At 46.8% G+C, this 21,868-nt stretch overlaps 1 protein-coding gene across 1 annotated transcript; it reads right to left on the reverse strand.

Annotated features, from left to right (window-relative positions):
* Stra8 (stimulated by retinoic acid 8) lies at window positions 1-16,750 on the reverse strand. Its single transcript, XM_035450706.1, has 8 exons — window positions 16,559-16,750; window positions 12,046-12,121; window positions 11,539-11,623; window positions 9,122-9,148; window positions 7,873-8,158; window positions 5,277-5,350; window positions 3,267-3,378; window positions 1-75 (listed from the first exon to the last, which is right to left on the reverse strand). The coding sequence occupies exons 1-8, from the start codon at window positions 16,748-16,750 to the stop codon at window positions 1-3; spliced, it is 927 nt and encodes a 308-aa protein (XP_035306597.1).
* Between the last annotated feature and the right edge of the window lie 5,118 nt (window positions 16,751-21,868).

The following is a 21,868-nucleotide window of genomic DNA, read 5'->3' on the forward strand; positions in this document are numbered from 1 at the left end:
TTACAGGTCTTCGTCATCAAAGGTCTCCAGGCACTTGAGCAGCATCAGATCATCATCGACCGGGGGATCTGGTTCCTGCCAATCGCAAAACAAGAGACTGGAAGTTAGGATCAACCTGTTTCCAGGCAGTTAAGAAGGTCCCAGCATTCTGGATATGCTCAGCTCTCCAGTCTACCGCCTTCTGCCTGCAGCGCCAGGTAGAGGGGCATGCTTGTTTCCACTGAGTTCATCAAAGCATCCCGTGACTCCCAGGAAGGGCGGAGAGTTGGCTTCTGCCCCATGCTTGGAATTTCCAGGCACCCATAAGAGAGGTAAAATCTTAAAGCTTTATCTAAATGCCCGTCTACTGGTGACCCGCACCATGGTGCACCCAGCCATGGACCATGTGACTGGTTTTAGGGAAAAGAGCTCAGGGCAAGGCCCTGTGCACAGTAGGCAACCATTGTGTTTGAAAGAACATGTAAACATCCATACATGGCCTTGGAATGGATGTGCAGGGAACCCGCCATGGCAATGGCCTCTGGGAAAACCATGGGATAGTAAAGCAAGGACAATGGTAGGAGAGAGACTAAGCTTTTTTTTTTTAATTTAAAAAAGTTTATTTTTCGGCCAGGTGTTGGTGGTGCACTGGGAAGGCAGAGGCAGGCAGATCTCTATGAGTTCGAGGCCAGCCTGGTCTACAGAGTGAGTGCCAGGATAGGCTCCAAAGCTACACAGAGAAACCCTGTCTCGAAAAACAAACAAAAAAAATGTATTTTTCATTTTACATACCAACCCCAGTTCCCCCTCCCTCCCCTCCTTCCACCCCTCTGCCTCCCATCCTTCCCCCAATCCCCTTCTCAGAGGGGGTAAAGTCTTCCTTGGGGAGTCAACAAAGTCTGGCATATCAAGTTGAGGCAGGACCTAGCCCCTCCCCTTTATCAAGGCCATAGGGATTGGGCTCCAAAAAGCCAGTTCATGCCCCTAGGATAGATCCTGGTGACACTGCCAGCACCACCCCCCAACAGATCAAGTCTCATAACTTCATAACTGTCACCCACATTCAGAGGGCCTAGTTTGGTCCCATGCAGGTTCCCCAGTTGTCAACCCTTAGTCTGTGAGCTCCCTCTAACTTGGGCCAGTTGGAGAGACTAAGATTTAATTGAATATTTTTGATAAGTTTTGAATTTTGTACCATGTAGATATGTTACCTATTATGAAAAAAAAAACACTTTAAAAACAAAACAAAAATTACTGTGTTTAGCAAAAGCTTCTCATTCTTGGCAAAGACGCCAAGCAACCTCTCAGGACTCTCTATTGTCACTTCCCTTAAAATTCATTCCAGTGTTTTTGATTTCCTTCTCTCTGCCAAGCAGAAAATGACTCCTGCTGTTTGGTAGCCCTTGGATCAGGGCTGATCCTTATAGTTCCGGTACCAGTCAACCATCTAAGGAGAGTCCGCCCTGGTCCCAAGGCTGATACCTAGATGTGGGGTTTGAGCTCTGCAAATGCCCACCCCTCCGGCTCTAGAGAAGCTGAGCACTGTCAGAACCATCAGAAGTTAGAGTGAGGCATAGGAGGACTCGCCACCAGAGCTTCCAGAAGCAGCCCAGCCCTGCTAAGGCTTCATTTCAGTCTTCTGGCTGTCAGATCTATGGTGTGAATCTGCTGTTTTAAGCCACTATTTAGAGAATGCAGTGGGAGGCAGACAGAGCTTCATTTACACCCTCCCACGAAGGTGACAGGGGCAGCAGAGAGCTGGAGGTGCAACTTAGAAGAGGAGGAAATTTCCCTTCACACACCAGTCTATCCACAAGGCTTCCTGCACCACCACTTTCAAAACACAGCTTCTAAGTCTCGTCTCATAACGTGGAACAAGGACCCTGAGTGCTGGGATTAAAGGCATGTGCTACCAATGCCCAGCAGTTGAATCTGTTTTTAAGATCTTGGCAAAACATACTCATCTAACTACATCCAACAGAAAGAGTGGGGTAGTTGCTATGGGATGAGCACTGGGGGGGGGGTGGGAAGTGGAGAGTGGACTACAGGGACAGACACTGGCCCCAAGTGGGGGCTGAAAGTGGTATGAGCAGGGGAAAATGATGAACCAGTGAGAAACGGGCCAAAGTACACGTTGGTGTATGGAAATAGTGCCCTCACTGAAAATGTTTGCTATTGTTCTATTACTATTGTAAACAAACAGCTCTATCTTGCTTGTTTGGCCAAGAAAAATCATGGCAGTGCATCTGAAAGGTCCTGTCTCCTGGTGGTGTAGTCACAATCTTCCTCCCCCATGAGAGTTTCAGGAACGGCCTACTAACCTAGATTCCTGTGACTTATGTCACCATCAGCTATAACATCAGCTTTCAGGAGAGAAGTTAGCCTTCAAAAGATGATCTGAAATACTACTGCAGTCACAGAACACTAAAGTACTTTATACAGGACTTATGGGTGAATGCTGGGAGCCAGCCCCTGGGAGCTGGCCCCAGCTTCACAGGACTTCTGTGCAGATCTGTGTTGTGGAATATTAGTTGAAGATGTGTTACACTTGCTTACCCTGTGGAACATTTGTTTAATGATGCAAAGATACGTTGCATTCTTTTATGTTGCATTGGTTTAACTCTGTGAAGCTGTGTTACTTTGCCTGCCTAAAATGCCTGATTGGTCTAATGAAGAGCTCAACGGCCAATAGCCAAGCAGGAGAGAGGATAGGTGGGGCTGACAGGCAGAGAGAATAAATAGGGGGAGAAATCTGGAAAGAGGAGATCAAGGAGAGAGAAAAGGAGAAGGAGAAGAGGATGTCAGGGGCGGCCACCCAGCTACACGGCAAGGCTACGGAGTAAAAAGTAAAAAAGGCATATAGAACAGAGAAAGACAAAAATCTAGAGGCAAAAGGCAGACAGGATAATTTAAGTTTAGAAAGGCTGACTAGAAATAAACCAAGCTAAGGACAGGAATTCATAAGAAAGAATTAGCCTCTGTGTGATTATTTGGGAGCTGAGTGGTGGGCCCCCAAAGAGCAAATAGGAAAAAACAAAAACAAAACAACTACAGCTCTGTTATGGAGGACATCCCTCTGTCTCTTCCTCCAGGTCCCTGGTATCCCCCACTGTACCAGAGACACTGGACTGAAGGTGAACAACTTCGAAGCAAACAGAGAGCCTGAAAGCCCCCTGGGGTGTTGCAGTCAGGGTGGGCTAGAGTGCCCTCCCTGCTAAAGGACCTTTTTTTTTCTATCTTAAAGGAGTCGGGCAGAGGTCTTGCTGTCCCTACTCTCTCTATCTTACCTGGTTCAGTGGAGTGTTAGCACAGCAAAGGCCTTTAAAGAACTCAATGATCTGCATGTAGAGCTGAAATTTCTCCTCTAGATTTTCTGGGTTGCAGTTGGCAAACACAGAGCTGACAGCAGAGGAAATAGAAACCATTAGATACTAACCTTTCTCCCATGCCCTAAAAACTGGCTTACTGTGAAAACTTTAAGAATTGTCAAGGAGCCCAGGGCTGTTCCTAGGGAATGTGTAGTGCTTCACTGAAGTGCCATATCTGGCAGGCCTGGAAGGTGACTGTGGCAAGCCTTGCTTCTTGGGTCTTAATGTAGTGTTCTAAGCTGTGAGCTCCTGAGTGAAGGAATGAGAACCCCTCTTGCTCTCTGTCAGTCTCCTGCAGCAGAGCTTGTGGTTCTGGGTTTATGTGAAGCAGTTTGGGGTGGTGTTCATAGTGTGAGTTCAGCCAGGGAGTGGTCCTCACTCTGATTTTCCCACGGTACTCAGCTTTGAGGAAACAGTAGTTCTGTTTAGTGGGCTTCGTCTATCTTTAGGAGCAGCCCTGTGCAACTGGTGCCTTGTAGTAGCAAGGCTGTGGGTATCATAGGACAAAACTGCCCTCGCTTTTTCCTGGAAGGATGTTCCAGTTAGCCCAGGGATCCTTTTCTATGGAAGGCAGGAAAAGACATTTTAATAGTTTTTTTTTTTTTTTTTTTTTTTTTTTGTCTTTTCAGCGGAATGAGGACTTCCTAATAGATTGACATATACACTCTGAAAACTTCTTGACAAAGTTGTTTGTACAACCTAAACCCAGTGCAGAAGTAGGAATGTCGATTTCTGCTTCTCCCCACTAGGTGGGAAGTGCTCACATTGCATAGCTTCCTGGCAATCCCCAAGTTTGGTGAGACCTGGGCGAGGGAGGCAGAATGGAAGAACTAAGGTGGATATTCAGGCAGCCTGAAGCTCTGCTTGAAGTCACTGAGGCCATGGCTCCTAGGACTCCTTGCAGCCCAGGCTGCCACTGGGAAGACTATTCACTCTGATCATAGGGATGTGGCTGTCCCTCAGTCCCATGGAAAAAAAAAGAAACTTACATGCCAGGCATATTTTCAGCCAAGACCACAGCTACTCAAACAGCCACTGCAGAGCTCCCGTTCTGGACTGTCACATTCTGGGAAAAGCCTCCCCATCCTGCTTTGGTACAGGTGGAGCCAAGCTGCTTCTTGCTTTAAATCTTCCCAGATCCCATTTTCCCATTTCCCATCTTCTCACCATGGTGCAGCCATCCTTTTGTTCAGCCTCCTTCTGTTTCTATCAGTCCCTCTTTGTACAGCCTGGAGATCCCTTCAACTCAAAGCTTATTCCTAAGTTGACCCAGTTCTCTGTGCCCCATTTCTGCAAGGTTGACTGCCATACATAGCCTGCCTCATAGACCAAAGGTTAACATTGCCCCCAGACTTATATTCTGATATCTGCCCCCCCCAGAATGATGGGAAGATATCAAAAAGAGGCCCTAGGGAGATCTGTTTACACAGAGAAGGTGACATCTGTAGGGAACTGGCCTTCTCCAGGCTTTGCCTTGGCCTTGATCTTGAAGTCCCAACCTCCAGAACCTTGAGCAATAAGAGTCGGTTGTTTCTAAGGTCTGTTGTGTAAGGATGGACCAGTAGTGAGGCTGTGACTGCCCAGAGCAGGCACAAGCAGGGCCAAAGAAACATGGGGAAACCAGGCAAGTAAGAATCATGCTCTGAAAACCTGAGCAGGTAACTGGGTATGTGCTAGCCTCGGGACAGTGGGGAGGAGTTTCCTCCTCTGGGGATTATGTGTCTGTCTGTAGGATGGAGAAGAGTAGCTGCAAACATCTCAGGAATGATGCTCTCGTGTGTACCCCCCCAACACACACAAGCTAACAGTGTCATACCCATACGCACACTGGTACAAATTCATGTATGTACACATGTATACCACACACTCACCAGCTGCACTCTCATACCCACGTATATACGTAATACTTTGCCAAAGCACCTTCCTCACCTGATGTTAGCCATCTGCTGAGCCTCACTCTTGTCCAGAAAACTGGCCACATCAAAAGCATCTTCAAAAAGGGCCTGAAAGAAAGCATACCATTGCCTGTGTCAGAACTGTGGCTGCAGTCTGCTGCATGCCCGGGACTGCTGGGCCTGTGTCAGAACTGTGGCTGCAGTCTGCTGCATGCCCGGGACTGCTGGGCCTGTGTCAGAACTGTGGCTGCAGTCTGCTGCATGCTGGAGCTGCTGGGCAAGAACAGTATGCAGGCTATTTCTTAGCAACCTGTCCATCCAAAGCACACGCGTGTCAAATCTAGCCCCAAACTCAGAGTTTCTGCTCAGTGATCTTTCCAAGGAGTGACTCCCAAGGAGGAAGGAGCAAGAACTGGGGACTGCTACCCTGCTACCCTCTCCTCTCAAAAAAAAAAAACAAAACAAAACAAAACAAACAAACAAAAAAAAAAACGGCAGCAACTTAGACACGAGAGGCAACAGCCAAAGCCAAGCTTCAAGTTACAGCCAGGGAAGGCCCATCCAACCATCCAAACCTCCCCAGGTGGAGATCTATTCAAGTTCACAACACACAACCCCCATCTCATCCTGGGTATCTGAATACAAGGTAAGGCTGAGGGACAGCTTTGCCAAGGCCAGTCATTCACTGCCAAGCTCAGCAAGGTACTCCTCTCAAACTCTCTTTTACAAAACAAGTCACATCTGCTACAGTTAAACGTCGGTCCATTCCAAAACTCTTATATTGATGACTTGGGCTTTAGGGTTTGGAGAAATGTCTCAGCGGTTAAGAGCATACAAGCCTCTTGCAAAGGACCCACTGGGCAGTTCACAACTGCCTCTGTGCCCAGCTCCAGGGGAAATCTGACGTCTTTTCAACTCTGTAGGCAACTGTACTCATGTACACACACACACACACACACACACACACACACACACACACACACACACACACACGCATGCACGAACACACACTTTCATAATTAAGAATAAAATAATAAAATACCCCCTCCTTCCTCCTCCCCTCCCGTCTAATGTAAAGACATAGCAAGAAGAGCCCAGCAAGATGTAGTCACAGGGCGTAGGTTTTCCTCCCCCAAACCATGAGCCAACAAGTTTGTTGTTAATTTCCCAGGTTCAGGAATTCTACAATGATACCAAAGGGGCAAGATGACAACAGTGCAGCTGTAGAGCTGCTGCAAGAAGTAAATAAGTATGTATGCATGTATGTATGTATGTATGTATGTATGTATGTATGTATTGGAAACTCAAATACTTTGGCGGTATTAAAGGTTGTCTGCTTCATAAAAGAACTTCATGAACACTGGGCGTTCTGAACCAGGAATAGGTGAATTAAGGATCACCGAGTGACTCCGCCGCCACATTGCTGACACACTGACCTATTTCTCTGCAGTCCTTTCCTTCATTATGTTATAAGACAAAAGTTACAATGATTAATGACATGAGGATACACTTCCAATGTAGAATCTTGTTTTTATAGTTTTTGGCCCTGTTTATTTCTGAATTTATGTTCAAACAGAATACTAAGTGTTCAGACAAGTGTGATTTGCACTTTAGACTGGGAGACCTAGCAAATAAAAACACATGGTGCCCAGGTAAATTTGAATTACAGATGGGAAGACTTAATACTCTGGGTCTGGCATAAGGAGGCTCCAAACACCGCAGGAGAAATATTGACTGAGACGTGTGAGTGGACCTGCTTCCTTTTTCTCCAGCACCCCCTTACACTGCAGCCACCCTGAGGGGTTCACTGGTTTGCCAGGGGCTCTCACTCCTACCCAGTGTATGCAATTCTTTCCCAGAGGGCAAGCATCTGCTCTGCCGTCTTCCTCAGTGTGTCCCCCTGGAACATAAGCCTTTGAGACCTTGGCCATCCAGCTAGTTTTCTGGACACTTTCGGTGTCTTCTATGACCTCCCTGATGTCACTTCAAAGGCTATCAGGAAAGGGGCCATGGAAAGGCCTGTGCTCCTGTGCCTATCAACTTGCTTTTCCTTCCCACAGATCTGAGATAGAGAGCCCAGACAGTTACCCCCCAGCTATAATTAGTCCACACATGGCAGGCCACTTGCTGTCTTCACATATACAAAGCCCTCTCATGAGTCACCCATTGAGGGGCATTAAGAAAGTCAAGGCTGGCCGGGCGTTGGTGGCACATGCCTTTAATCCCAGCACTTGGGAGGCAGAGGCAGGCAGATCTCTGTGAGTTCGAGGCCAGCCTGGTCTACAGCGTGAGTTCCAGGACAGGCTCCAAAACAATACAGAGAAACCCTCTCGAAAAACCAAAACCCAAACCAAACAAAACAAGAAAGTCAAGGCTGGGCCTGGAGAGAGACAGCTCAGAGGTTAAGAGCACTGACTGCTCTTCCAGAGGTCCTGAGTTCAATTCTGTGCACCCACACGGAGGCTCACAGCCATCTATAATGAGATCTGGTGCCCTCTTCTGGCATACAGGCATACATGCAGGCAGAACACTGTATACATAATAAATCGAAGGAAGGAAGGAAAAAAGGAAAGGAGAAAAAGCTAAAGAAAGCCAGTCAAGGCAAAGGACTGCCACACAGGTCTAATCACCTCTTCCGGTGTGGAGTCCAGTGAGCAGCTGGCCCCTTGGCTGTCCACCCCGCTGTCCTTCACACTATCCTCCACACAGGCCAGCTCTAGACAGGCCTCTGCGAGGTCTGAGAAGGTGGTGCTCTGCTGCTCCCACACCTGTAGGAGACTGGCTTTCTTCTCCTCAGAGAGAGTCTGCCACAGGTGGGAGACGGCCGCGGAGACGATGGGGATTATCTCTTCCTGTGGGGAGATGATGCCATTCATGGTCAGGAGGTCCATGGTCTGCTTGTAGAAGTTGAGGTACCTGCAACACAAGTGGTATGTCCCTTAGACCTGTAGCTGCCTCCTTATGATCAGACGACAGCTCACACTCATGGCTACCATTGCTTGGTTTGCCAACAGCATGGTTTTGTCTCTGCCTTTGCCTGGCCCCAGGAAGGCAGAAGTCATCTGGAGGGCCACGGAGAACACACATTTATGCCTCTCCAATTTCTGCTGCTCCTAAACTCTCTGCCTCGTGGAAGGCACGGCTGCATTAACTCCCCGCACTATGGAACATTCTGAGGCTATAAAGTGGCTGGCCTGCTGCACACCTTGAATTTGGGGCTTGAAGGACTCAGCTATGGAGTGAAATCTCCTTGTCTCCAGTCCATGCCAACATGACTGCTGGAAGGGTCTCAAGTCTGTGGAGGAGGCAATAAAGGTCTGAACAAGCCAGTCACTCTCTTTCTGTAAGTGCAGACACGGCCTGGTTCTCTTACCTCGGAAAGCAGACTTCTGAGGTGTGTGTGTGGTAGACCCAGGGGTGAACACCAGAAATCACCTTCAGTCCTCGTTTCCCAGGGACCCCAAGTAAATATTTACCCACTCTAAATAAAAGCAATGGATTTGCTACACGAATGTAACTTCCACAGTGTTTGCCCAGCCCCTTGGCAGGTCTCCATGGGGTGCCTCCCACATGGAGATCCTGTAGATTGGGACCTGGTCTGGATCATGCATGCTTGGAGGCCACCACACAGGCCAGCGGGAGTGTCTGTCCCCTTTCCCCCAGAATCTCCCTGGTCAGTAAACCATCCCTCCCCATTGTGCACACCGTTCGAATTCCAGGAGGTCAGGCAACAGAGTGGTAGAGACGTGTGAGAGATCAACTTTTTTCTCCTCCTCCTCCTCCTCCTCCTCTTCCTCCTCTTCCTGTTTCCCCCCCTCTTCTCTCTCTTCCTCATTTTCTCCTTCCTCAGCATCCTTCCCAACAGCCTCAGGGGGGCACCATGGCGGGGAGCTGTTCTGAGGAAAACTGTTTAGGAGAACACTGGGGGAGAACACAGAGTCAACAGAGTGCTAGGCACATATTGCCAGTGAACACGGACACAGACATTCATAATGTAGTTTCACCGACTATTTAATCCAACTATATAGACAATAACCAAGTAGACCTTAGGAATATAAAATGGAAGGTACATCATCTGAAATTCAGTCACTTTACCATATCCGCAGGGTATAGAGGAAAACTCACATGCTTATTTCATTCCTCTGTGAACAAGAAAGTGATAAAGCCTGTATGGAGGGAGATTGGAGGAGATTTCTTTCTTCTTGGCATGGTTTTTAAGGTCTTCACATGGTGTAACTTGATTTTTAACAAAATTTTCCACTAGGAAAATATAGCTAACATTTAATATATTATTAATTTAATTAATATTAAATACTAATTTATCCAAGGACATATACTTAATAATTATTTCCCACAGTCTATAATACACATTCATTGTTAAAAATTTGGAAAACAGGACTGGAGAGATGGCTCAGTGGTTAAGAGCACTGGTTGCTCTTCCAAAGTACCCAGGTTCAATCCTCAGCACCCATATGGCTGTTCATAACCATGTATAACTCCAGTCCTGGGGATCAAGCACCCAGTCTCCCGGTACACTGCATGCACATGGGACACTGACCTACATACAGGCAAAACACCCAAACATATAAAATAAAACTAGAACAAAAAATTAGTTTTTTTTTTACTTAAAAAATAAAATAAAATTCTAGAAACCAGAGGGAAAAAGTACGAAGAAGAAAATAAAACTTCTAACTGTCCACAAACAAACAAATAAACAAACAAACAAGAAAACCCTGAGTAACATCACTTCAAGGAGCAGATTTTGGTAGGCTGTAACAGTAAGTAGTTTATAGCCCTCTCTGATATGGGTTAGCATGACTGGCACTCATCAGAGGCCAACCTGGACATATAACATGCCATTGGAGATAGACATGCCATAAGGCCACTGGAGATGACACAGCCTGATGGTTGGCCCTCCAGTCTAAGATGCAGTCAGAGCCACTCTGGAGCCTGTGGGTTCCATGCATGGGAACTGTGTCACATCTCGATGGCAATGCAGAACGAAGACTGTACCCATACAACACGCATGAAAAGCACAGGCAGTGAGGAACCTAAGTGCAAACTTGTCTTCTGTTATGCTTTCTGTTATGGAGTTCCCCTCCTTCTTCTCCCAAAAAGTCTCATGTGTTGAGGGCTTGGTCTCTGTTGGTGACACTATTTGGGATGGGAGTCCTGGGGACATAAGATTGTAGGGTCTAGCTATAGGAAGTGGGCCACTGGGGTGGGGCTTTGGGGACATCTTGTCCCTGGCCCCTTCTCTTTTTTTGTAAGATTTATTTATTATGTATACAACATTCTGCCTTCGTGTATGCCTGCATGCCCGAAGAGGGCACCAGATCTCATAATGGATGGCTGTGAGCCACCATGTGGTTGCTGGGAATTGAACTCAGGACCTCTGGAAGAGCAGTCAGTGCTCTTAACCTCTGAGCCATCTCTCCAGCCCCCGGCCCCTTCTTATCCCTCTCTTTGCTTTCTGTCTTCCCCCTTCCACACATCCCTGCTGTCACAATGTCCGGTTCAAACAACCCTAGACTGAACTCAATACAGATGTGAGCAAAAGAAACGCTTCCTCCTTTGAGTCGTCATCTCCGGGGTCTGAGTCACGGTGACGAGAACAGTAATAACAATGGGACAAAAGTAGAAGAAAGACCTTCCTCAGGCCAGTCTCTCTGTTCAAGTCTGACTGTGACCCCAGCTAACACCCTTTCACGTCTGTGACACCCATCTTTCCCCTAAGACGCTGTGGCTGCTCTGACTCTAATTTGGCTTGTATTTCCATGAGATTTGAAAAGGCCAGGATTGGCATTTTCCTATAAACAAAGCTATTAATTGAGACATATAAACTAATATAAATAATATCACACACACACACACACACACACAACACACACACACAGAGCACAGAGAGAGAGAGAGAGAGAGAGAGAGAGAGAGAGAGAGAGAGAGAGAGACATCGAGATACATGGGTAAACCCCATGATCTCATTTCTCTAAAGTAATGTGGAAAATTAAAAATGCCAGATGGATGGACAGTCTTCAGTGTTAAAAGAGACCTTCCTTTGAGAGGTGAGATGCTTTTCTCTATGATTTCTGTAATAAGCATAGATCATTTAGGAAGAATGTCTAAGCCATGTTATTAAGATAAAGGAGAACAGAGTTCTCCCTGGAATGAGACGGCTGTAGTGGGTGAACAGCAGCCCTGACAGCCTTGCTTACTGTAGGCCGCTGCACCTCAGCATCAAAGGCTTCCAGGGAAAGACAACAGGCTCCCTCCTCCTGGTGCCTGCCTGGTCTTACCTGTCATCCTCAGAGTACATTTTGGCGTATTCTTCCTTGACCTCCTCTAGGCTGCTGGCATTCCCATCCTCCAGGTTGAAGGATCCTATCAGTGAGGTGAGGGCAAGAGTCATAGAGAGAAAAAGCAGACCCTTTGGGTCTCTCCTGCCTGACTGGTTCAGGGAGCCTATGGAGTGGGCCTGGAAAACCTTGACCCTCCCAGGTTTTCACTTTCCAGGGAAAGCTCAGGTCAAGTGCTGGTCTACTTCCTCTCTGGTCTCTGAAGCACAGGTCAAGTGTCTTCAGCCGTGTCCCGTTAAGGAACTCATCAAACCCACCCAGCCTTGGGACCCTTGCCCATGCTTCCGGGCTACAGGTTCCCTGGGACAGGGGCCAGTTATGGCCCAAGCACAGTGCCCGATACACTGTGTGTTCCTGACATGAGTCTGCCGATGTTGTGTAACCCTACCTCTGCCTTCAATGGAAAACCTGAGCCAGCCTTCTCTGGGGGAGGGGGGGGTCTCTTGCCTTTGAGCTTCAGCAAATTGTCCAGGGTTTGTTCCAGTTCCTGAATATGAATCTTCGTCTTATTCAGTACCTGCCACTGAGGACACAGACACTGTTGAAAAGACAGCCTTTCATCACTGCAGGGACTATTTTCTTTCCCAGACCCAGGAAACCCCTTCCCAGTCGGAGGCCACACTCCCTCAATGCAAAGCCCCATCCTTGGCCTTGTCTGTGGAGTGGACAGGAAGTTTGTCCCAATGCACAGAAGGCACTGAGATGCGCTCGTATTCTAGAAATGGATGCTCACTGAAAGACAGAGTATTTGGAAACAAGTTGTGTTTAGAAAACAGCTGCTGTGCCTGTAGAGGCTGCTTGCAGGTGGGACACTGACAAGGAGGCTCAGCAGGCTGAATGTCAACCTCAGGCTCGCACACAGGTCACTAGACTGCTGCTCAAGTTGTGACCATAGGCAACTCACTCTCCTTTCCTCAAAATGTTAATTTGCTAAATTCATATACTTCATAGGACTAGGCATGGTGGCACATGCCTATAATCACAGAACTCTGTAAGTACAGCCAGGAGGATATCAGGAGTTCAAAAAGTCAGTCGCACAGTAAGTTCAAGGCCAGCTTAGAATACATGAGGCCCTGTTTTTAAAAAAAAAAAAAAGAACAAATAAAATAATTAAATACTTTTTATGTGGTCTAAGCATATTTCATGTGACCTACAAATAGCAAATGTTCTGTGAATTTGAACTCAGAAGTTTTCCCTTCCTTCCCCCACTTTGTCCTATATACCCCACTGTCCTTGTCCTGGGACTCATGCACTGTCTGTCAAAGGACTATGAGCCCAAGGCCACTCTGTGGTCAGAATCTTGGCTTGCCCTTAGAACAAGATGGTGCTCTGGCTACTGTGGTCTAAACATTCGTGTTCTTCCTGATACAGATGTTGAACCTAACCCTCATTTGAAGATATCCAAAGGTGGCACTTTTGAGGTGATTGTCATGAGAGCAGACACTGCATGTATGAGACTAAAACCCCTGAGATAAGAGGCCCAAGGGAGCTTTTCACTTCTTCCAAGTGAGGACATGGCTGGATTGAACTTTAAATGAAACAGACACAATAGACATTAAATCCGCTGCCACCTTGAACTTAGACAGGCTATCTATCTTCCAGGGCTGTGAGCAATGCATTTCTGTGGTTTATAAATTCCCCAGGATATGATGTTTGGTCATAGCAGCTACGAAAGTCTGTGACACTGACATTTTGGTCCAGAGCCAGTGGCCTGTCTGGGCTCAGCTGGACCTCAGCGTTTCCCTTGCCCTGTTTTCTTCTCTTTCTTTGAGGCTGGGTCTTGTGTAGCCCAGTGTGAACTCAAGCACGCTGTGCATCCAAGGATGACCTCAAACTTCTGATTCTTCCAGAGTGCTTAATTTACAGGTGTGCACCACCACGCCTGGTTTTATAATGCTGCAGATGGCACATTCTAGCTAGACACTCAGCCACTGAGACTGCCTTCTTAGTGTCCTGCTGCGTCAGGGAAGCCAGACATATTGACATTTCTTCTGGAGTATTTTTTCATTTCTATTTTTTAAACATACAATTTATTTTTATTTTATGTTTATTGGTGTTTTGCCTGCATGCATCTCTGTGTCAGGGTGTCAGAAGCCCTGGAACTGGAGTTACAGATGGCCATGTGGGTGCTGGGACTTGAACCTGGGTCCTCTAGAAGAGCATCTAGTGCTCTTCACCACTGAACCATCTCTCCAGTCCCCTCATTTCTACTTTTTAAACATTTATTTTAGGACGGGGGGTACACCACAATGCCTATGCAGAGGGGACAGGACAGTTTTCAGGGGCTCCTCTCTCCTTCTGCTTCGTGGGTTCTGTGGATTGAACTCAGGTCATCAGGCTTGATGGCACGCACCTCTGCCTGCTGGACTCTCTCCTGCCCTTTAGAATGCTTTAGTAGGCCCACTTTCTTAGAACTTTTGTTCTGACCGAATTATCTCCCCTCCCCCACAAATCCCACCACAACACAGAAAAAGATATGCTGAGGTCCCTACCTCTCTGGCAGCTGTGACAGTAATCTATTTATTTATTTGGGGGTAGTGTAACCATGTTAAAATGGAGCCTTTGGACTGGTCCCCGATTCAATATGATTGGTGCCTTTGTGAAAATGAGAAACGTGCCGGGCGTTGGTGGCGCACGCCTTTAATCCCAGCCTTCGGGAGGCAGAGGCAGGAGGATCTCTGTGAGTTCGAGACCAGCCTGGTCTACAAGAGCTGGTTCCAGGATGGCCTCCAAAGACAAAACAAAACAAAAACAAAAACACAAAAAAAAAAGAAAAAGAAAAAGAAAAAAGAAAAGGAGAAACGTGGACAGAGACAGAACACTGCTACAGGGAGAAAATGACATGAGGACAGGGAACATGAATGTATGGCTGGAGTGGTGCCACTACAAGTCAAGGAATGGCAGGAACTGCTGGAAGATGCCACAACCCAATGGCGACACAAATGATGTCCCTTGATGCTGTCCCCTGGCCTTGGATTCCACAGCCTCTAGAAGTACCCACACCCCATGTCTGCTGTCTTGCTGTGGCAGCCTTGGAGAGCTAAGAAGACCCTGTCGCACATCACTCTCACAGAGCGACTTTCACCATGTGGAAGCCTGGACTGTCCCTCCAGTAACCAAGAAAGAAAAAAGACAGCAGACGCCTGGTTCCCAGGCACTGTGGCTGTGCCGTTCAATGCAGACAGTTTAGCTTTTCAGAGCCTTGGTCTCCTGGTCTGTAAAATAAGAGCGGTGTGAGCACAGGTGTGGGGAACGAATAACTTCAACATCCCGGGAAACAACAGGATGATGTCTGATGGCCAGCACTGCTCATCGTTTCTTGTGAGTCTTGGAAAACCCATCGAGACCTACGAGGAAGCCATTAGCAATCCCTCGTTTAGCAGGTGTGGGAACTGAAGGCCAGAAGTGACTTGCCTCATTCACCGAGACTAGTCAAGAGCCAGGCTCTTACCTGCCGCTAAAGCATGAAGTCCAAAGTTTGGGGGTGCTATGGTTTTTCTCCAAATGTAGCCACACCCCTTACACTGTAAGGCATCCAACAAGGCCCTGGGTACCTGTTTTCTGTTTGTTCATCCTGATAGTTTGCGAACACTGCTCCATTGGTCATTGACGGGGACTTTAGGTTTCTATGCCCTTCAAAAGCACAAGCAAGCTTGTCCTTATTCAGCAGATGCAGAGCACACGGCCTGGGGAACCCTCTGCCTCTCAGTGGAGACCCCAGGCCTGCACCCTGAGCTGCTGAGCCTGGCTTTCCTCTACTACTCACCAGGACCCCACCCTTCTCCAAGGGCAGAGGAAATCTCTGAGATTCCTGAAGCTGAAAACAGTCCGTGTGCCAGTTGTAGATTTGAACAAAATGGTCAGGTGTCATGTCACCTTTTAAAAATTTCCTCAGAGGCCTGGACCTACTCGGGAGCTTTTCCGTGTTGTCCTCCTACCCCAACCCCCAAATGAGAATCCTCTGGGAAATCTATGACCAGTTCATAGATGCTGCTTTGCTGAAGGTACCACCCCTGGAGGAATGCCAACTAGCTGGGAATAGGTACAGGATTTCAGAGAGTTCACAGAGAGATATGTGGGAAGTGCATCGGGCCTTGTCTTCTACTTCTACAGGAGGTCAAGTCTCTCCTCACCCATCTCTCCATCCTTCCCTCTCTCTCCCACTTCCGTTAAGACGGTGAGGAAATACAGGACCCCCCCCCCATGGTCTCCTGTAATACTCCTACAGTTATAAATTTGCTTTCTTCTATCAACACCCCACCTACCAGGTCCTTCTTTAATCTCTGACAGCTAATTAATTAATTACTGTTAATTAGCAGATAAAAGGATAGCTGAGAAGAAAAAGAGCTGGGTGGCCCACGTCTGTCATCCTAGCACTGGGGAGGCAAAGGCAAGAGGGTGTGATTTCAAGGCTGGCCTGTTCTCTGGAAAGTTCTAGGCCAGCCTGAGCTACATGGAGACTGCCTCAAACATCAACATCAATAAAAAAACCAAACACAGCAAGAAAAGATCAATGTGTACCTGGAGAGCCCAGGGGAACGAACAGTTAGTGCATAAAACCCACAATGTGTACAGATAGGCTGAGCATGCTCACGAGTTCCGGTGTGTTGTGTAGTACATGTATGTGCATACACTTCTGGTGCTGTAGGGGTGTGTGTGTGTGTGTGTGTGTGTGTGTGTGTGTGTGTGTGTGTGTGTGCAGATAGATGCACAGGGTCCTGGAGCATCTGTTGGAGGCTGGCCGTTGCCTATGAACAGGACATGCAAAGAAACCAAGTAACCACATATCTCCCTCTGACCGGTAATTTCCCTCTTAAGTCAGGCTGCTCTGCTGCTGGCTGAGAAGCACAGCTTTGGCAGTTTGCCTCTGGGCAGCAGGACTCTAGGCCAGCCAGCCCTTACTTTATCCCCAAGTCCCATCATGTGGACAAATGTTTCCTCCACCCCTAGGTCTTTGTACCTTTGAGGCTGTGAGATCAGACTGGGAGTAAACTGTCTTCCTTAGGTTGTTGAAGAGCCCTGTCAGGGTGGCTCGATGGCGGGCCTGGGACAGGCGTCTGCGGGCCACCCGGGGCTCAAGCTGCTGCAGCTGTACCACTGGCTGGGGTGCCCCTTCATCACTGGGTTGGTTGCCTTCTCCAGGGGTGGCCATTATAATCTACAACACAATGTACCCCTTTCAGCACTGCATCTTAATGATACAACACTGAGGAAGACAGACAGACAGACAGACAGACAGACAGACAGACAGACAGACAGACAGATAGACAGACAGAAAGAAGGCAGCTCCCGAGGCAGTGAGTATAACCAACAAGACACACAACCAACCACAGATCGCCTACTGAAGTGTGATTCCTGGGGCTCACCTCGACATTCACAGACATTCATCTCTGTGGCCACGATCACACCTGAACCCTGAGAGCTTGTCCTTCACAGTCTGCCCCAAGCCAAACGGACTTGGGTCCCACACTGAGTGATCTTTCTAACCTTAAGAATGGCCCTACTTCGGTGGTGGCACACGCCTTTAATCCCAGCACTTGGGAGGAAGAGGCAGGCGGGTCTCTGTGAGTTCGAGACCAGCCTGGTCTACAAGAGCTAGTTCCAGGGCAGCCTCCAAAGCCACAGAGAAACGCTGTCTTGAAAAAAAAACAAAAACAAAAACAAAAACAAAAAAATACAAAGAATGGCCCTACTTACCAGACGTTGGTGACGCATGCCTTTAATCCCAGCACTGGAAAGGCAGAAGCAGGTGGATCTCTGTGAGTTTGAGGCCAGCCTGGTCTACAGAGTGAGTTCCAGGACAACCTCCAAAGCAATACAGACAAACCCTGTCTCAGACACACACACACACACACACACACACACACACACACACACACACACACACACACGCGTCTTACTTTGGTATAGGGAGTGGTTATAAATGGAAATAAAAACCAAATAAACCTTGGTCAAAATGTCCACTGTGAATCTGTGAGCCATGACTATGCTGCTGCCTATGAAAGCAAGCAGTTACATGACACTTCCCAGGGGAGCAGACAAGGCTTTGCCATGTCTTGCTTCTGTAACACTGTAAAGATGACCATGGTATTGACATTTGTTTGACATTTATCACAGATGAGCTTACAAAGTAGGAGACTGATATATAAGGGTTTTTTCTTTTACTTCTTTCTTTTTCTTTTTTTAAAGGTTTCCACACAGTCCAGGCTGGCCTCAAACTTAGGATGCGGCTGAAGGTCACCTTGAACCCTGATCCTTCGGCCTCCACGTCCCTGGTGCTAAGGTTACAAGTGTGCTCCATAACCCAGTGTTATGCAGTGCTGAGGACAGAACCCAGCATTCAGTGAATCTAGACAAGCCTCCTACCAACAGAGCCATACCCCCAACCCCTGGTATAGAAGTCATAGGCCTCTTACTTGGGCACTAGCCATTTCATCAGAGGAGGCTCAGCCCTTACACAGAGAGCTCTTCCGGGTAGCTCTCTGAGTAGAGGGGCTGCATCTTCTTTCTCTCTGAGCAGCCGTACTCAGTGTTGGGTGCTAGGTTTCTGCTGGGTTCACCCCCCCCTGAGCTCAGTGCTTCAGTACAGTGAATCCATAAGATTGGAAAGACACTGGCCAACTTTATCCTGTGACAGGCACTTGTTGAGACACACTGATAAACTCAGGCTGAAATTCAGCTACAATTGTAACCAGAGGTATGTCCTTAAGGAGGTGATTGGTTACCCAGTCTAAGACAATCCCTTATAGTATCAGAAAAGAGTCTAAGCTGTAGGGGAGAAGCTATTAAGAGACACTGCTTAGACGAAGGGAAGGTAAATACCACTAGCCTCTTGCCAGGATTTTAAATTGTCTGATAGTCACGCCCTAACCCTCTTGACTTGTAGGAGTCTGAAGCTTTCCCAATGTCAGTGTCAATGCCCATGGTTTTGTTTTCCTCTAATTTAGATACACTGAAACTTTCTCTTCTAAAAGCCCTTGCTGGTTAAGGTGTGTTAAGAAATCCGCTCTTAACAGTGTAAGGAGTTAGGTCAGTTAGAGAGGGAACTGTCTAGGAATAGCCTGGAATTCCAACTAGGAATAGCAAATCAGTTTGTAATACTCTTAAAAAAAATACAGGATTTTCCAAAGGTTGATTCTTCTCACTACCCCACCCCATCCCTCACAGATGAGATTCTAAGTAGCCCAGACTGATCCAGAACTCCCCTCCTGTCTCGGCCTCCAGAGTGCTGGCATCACAGGCAGGCAACACCACCCCTGGCTCGCTTCGGTTCTTTAACAGAAGAAATCTTCCTTATTCTGCCCACTGACCTCCACGTTACAGACTATTGTAATTTTTGTCACCTATAACATTACCCATCTCTGTTCCAGTACCTGGTGTCTACCCATCTAGAGCTGGCTTGTTCTTCAAAGCCAACTTTAAGTCTTAATTCATTCGAGGAGCTTCCAACTTAATACTGTTTTCCCAACATGCTGATGAGGCCCTTGGTGAAGCTCCAGCTCTCAAGTGTAGTTGGAATCCTTCATTGGCAAAATGCAGCGCCATGCAGGCAGATGTGGTTTGCTCCATCACCCCTTTATGCCACGCCTCTTCCAGGCAGAAGTGAAGAACCCTATTAACCGAGCCATGAAGACAAGAATCTCCCAGGCATGGATAGGAACAGAAGCAATGATTGAATAAGGCAAGGGAAAAGAAAGTTAAGAGGGAAATGCTGGAAGAGTAGAAGAAATAGCGTTTTAGTTTTCTCTAACCATGAAGACTTGCTTGCATTCCAAGTATTCACTATATCACCAGTTCAATTCTTAGCAGGGTTGAATGCCATCAGTTAGAGATGTGTTAAAGAGCCCATCAGAGCCAATGCTGGACATTTGCTGCCTAAGAAAAGTAGAGGGAGATTATACAGGGCAGGAAAATCCCATTCTTACTCAGGAAACTGGGCATGACCAGAGAAGTGAGTGTGTATGCAACCAGGATGATACAGGATATAGGGAAGTCAGTATGGAGATAGCAGTTTGAAGGATAATATTGGTTGGGTTGCTGTAGTATTGATGGTGGTGGTTGTTTTGTTTTTGAGGTAGAGCCTCAAGGTTGTAACTAGTCTCAGCCTCCCAAATAGTAGGGTTACAAGTAAGTGTTACTGTGCCTAACTAAAAATACTTACAATAATCCCAGTCTGAGAGTTGTGGCTCATGGCTGCAATCCCAGTTCTTGGTAGGTGGAAGCAGAAAGAATTCCAGGCCAGTCTGAACTACAAAGTGAGACTCTGTCTCAAGAACTCCCAAACTTGGATTGGCTACATAGATCTATTGGTAGACTGCTTGCCTAGCATGCACAAAACAATGGCTTCCATCCCCAAATACCACAGAAACATAAAAGTAGGTGCATCGCACTTGAGAGACAGAGGCAGGGTTATTACAAGTTCAAGATCACCATTACCCACACAGCAAACTCAAGGCTGCCTTCAGTGATAACAAGACCATTTCAGACAAGCAAATGAACAGCCTCTCTCTCCAAACCAAACACAACACAGCAAACCAAACAAAACAACTGAAACAAACAAACAAACAATACAAAGATGGAACCCATTCTTTTGTATGATAACCTTTAAAAAACAAATTTAAAAAGTGAATACTAGGCAAGACTTTGCCTAAAATAAGAGATAAGAAAAAAGAAAGAAAAGAAAAATCCATGATGTGGAAATGTCCTCACAGAGAACACAGAACTAGTGCCTTGCTACACAGGGAAAGGCAGGCCAGTTTATGGACAAGTTTAAGGCCCAAGTCATCATACTAGGTCCATTAGCCAGCCATGTGACCAGAATGGGCCAAGAAAATCCCTGGATCGTAATTTCTCTATCTGAAACCAGGAGGTAAAAATTCGTTAACTATATGGCAGTCTAAACTTTATCCTTTACTTGGTCATAGTCAGGAATCTGTGACTATCTGGAGCAAGAGCAAGAGACACAAGCCATTCACATGCTCGTAGGGGTGTGGGGTAGGAGCCACCATCTCTTCAAGAATTCTGGAGCTGAAGTTCAATGACAAAAAATGTTTACTGAGCACTTGTTGAGTGCAAAGCCCATTCATTCTAGCACCAAAGAATATACAAGACATTTTTTAAAAGGCCTGGGTGTTAACATTTCCCCCTCAAAAACTTACTGTTGAGTTATGGCATAGTGGGATCAACTTGCCAGGCAGTTTTTCAGTAGAACAAAGCCAAATGGTGGCTTTTTGTGACAATTCAAACTGCCATGGCTGTGTTTTTATACCCTCTTATCTATAAATCAAAGCGCACTTTACCTTCTCTTTTTCCTTTCTCCTCCCCCTTTCTTCTGCCGGAGTCTCACTATGTAGCTCTAGATGGCCTGGAACCCGGGATCCTCCCACTCAGCCTCAGCTGGAATCACTGATGTATACCACCCTGCCAAGGTCCAAAACACACTTTTCTTTTTTTATTTATTTATTTCTTAATCATTTTTTTGTTTGAATTAGAAACATGGCAATCCCAGTTCCCTTCTCCCTCCCTTCCTCCCCTACCACCTCCCCCAACTAAAACCCTACCTATCACATATCCTTCTTCTAATCTTCCCCTGACTCAACCTTTCTGCTCCCTCCTGACCTCTGCATCCTTCCTCTTCTTCCCTTCTCATTCTCGTAGCTCCTCCCCGCTCTTCCCATGCTCTCAGTTTGCTCAGGGGATGGTGACCCTTTCTTTTCCCTTCTCCAGGGGACCATGTTTGTCTCTTTTAGGGTCCTCCTTCAAAACACGCTTTTCATAGCCAATTTCTCTTTGCAAACTCCACTTAATACTAACTCAGAGCTAACATTTTACAAAGCTTCCCAAAGCCAGATGTGATGGCACATATCTGTCTCAATCAAACAAACAAAACCAACGAGCAAGTCAACTAAACTAACTAAATGATTAGATTTTTTAAAAATTCCCCGAATTAAGTAAAAATAAGTGGTCTCTTTTTTTCCCCCAGGTTTCAGAAAACTTTCAGTTCTTTTAAGTTTAAAACGTCCCTAAAAGGCATTTGATTGTGAGCCTTTCTTATTAGCAAACTGAAGGCAGAACGGAGCAATATGCTGGATAACATGTGTGGGTTTCCTTTGATTCCCTATGCACATTTGATTGTGTAAAAGAAAAAAATCCAACATCACCATCAAATATGAAGGAGTTGAGCTGTACACAACCTATAGGAGTCACAGGTCACACACACACACACACACACACACACACACACACACACACACACACATATACAAGCTCT

This window comes from Cricetulus griseus (genome assembly GCF_003668045.3).
Source record: "Cricetulus griseus strain 17A/GY chromosome 1 unlocalized genomic scaffold, alternate assembly CriGri-PICRH-1.0 chr1_0, whole genome shotgun sequence".
Lineage (NCBI taxonomy): Eukaryota > Metazoa > Chordata > Mammalia > Rodentia > Cricetidae > Cricetulus > Cricetulus griseus.

What these genes read in the sequence shown, in the direction of transcription:
- Stra8 (XM_035450706.1), bottom strand. Translation starts at nt 16,750, where the DNA reads ATGGCCACCCCTGGAGAAGGCAACCAACCCAGTGATGAAGGGGCACCC. An exon ending in ATGTACTCTGAGGATGACAG is followed by an intron (nt 9,149 to 11,538) that starts GTAAGACCAGGC and finishes TCTCCTAAACAG; the next exon opens with TTTTCCTCAGAACAGCTCCC. An exon ending in CAGCAGATGGCTAACATCAG is followed by an intron (nt 3,379 to 5,276) that starts GTGAGGAAGGTG and finishes CTCTGCTGTCAG; the next exon opens with CTCTGTGTTTGCCAACTGCA.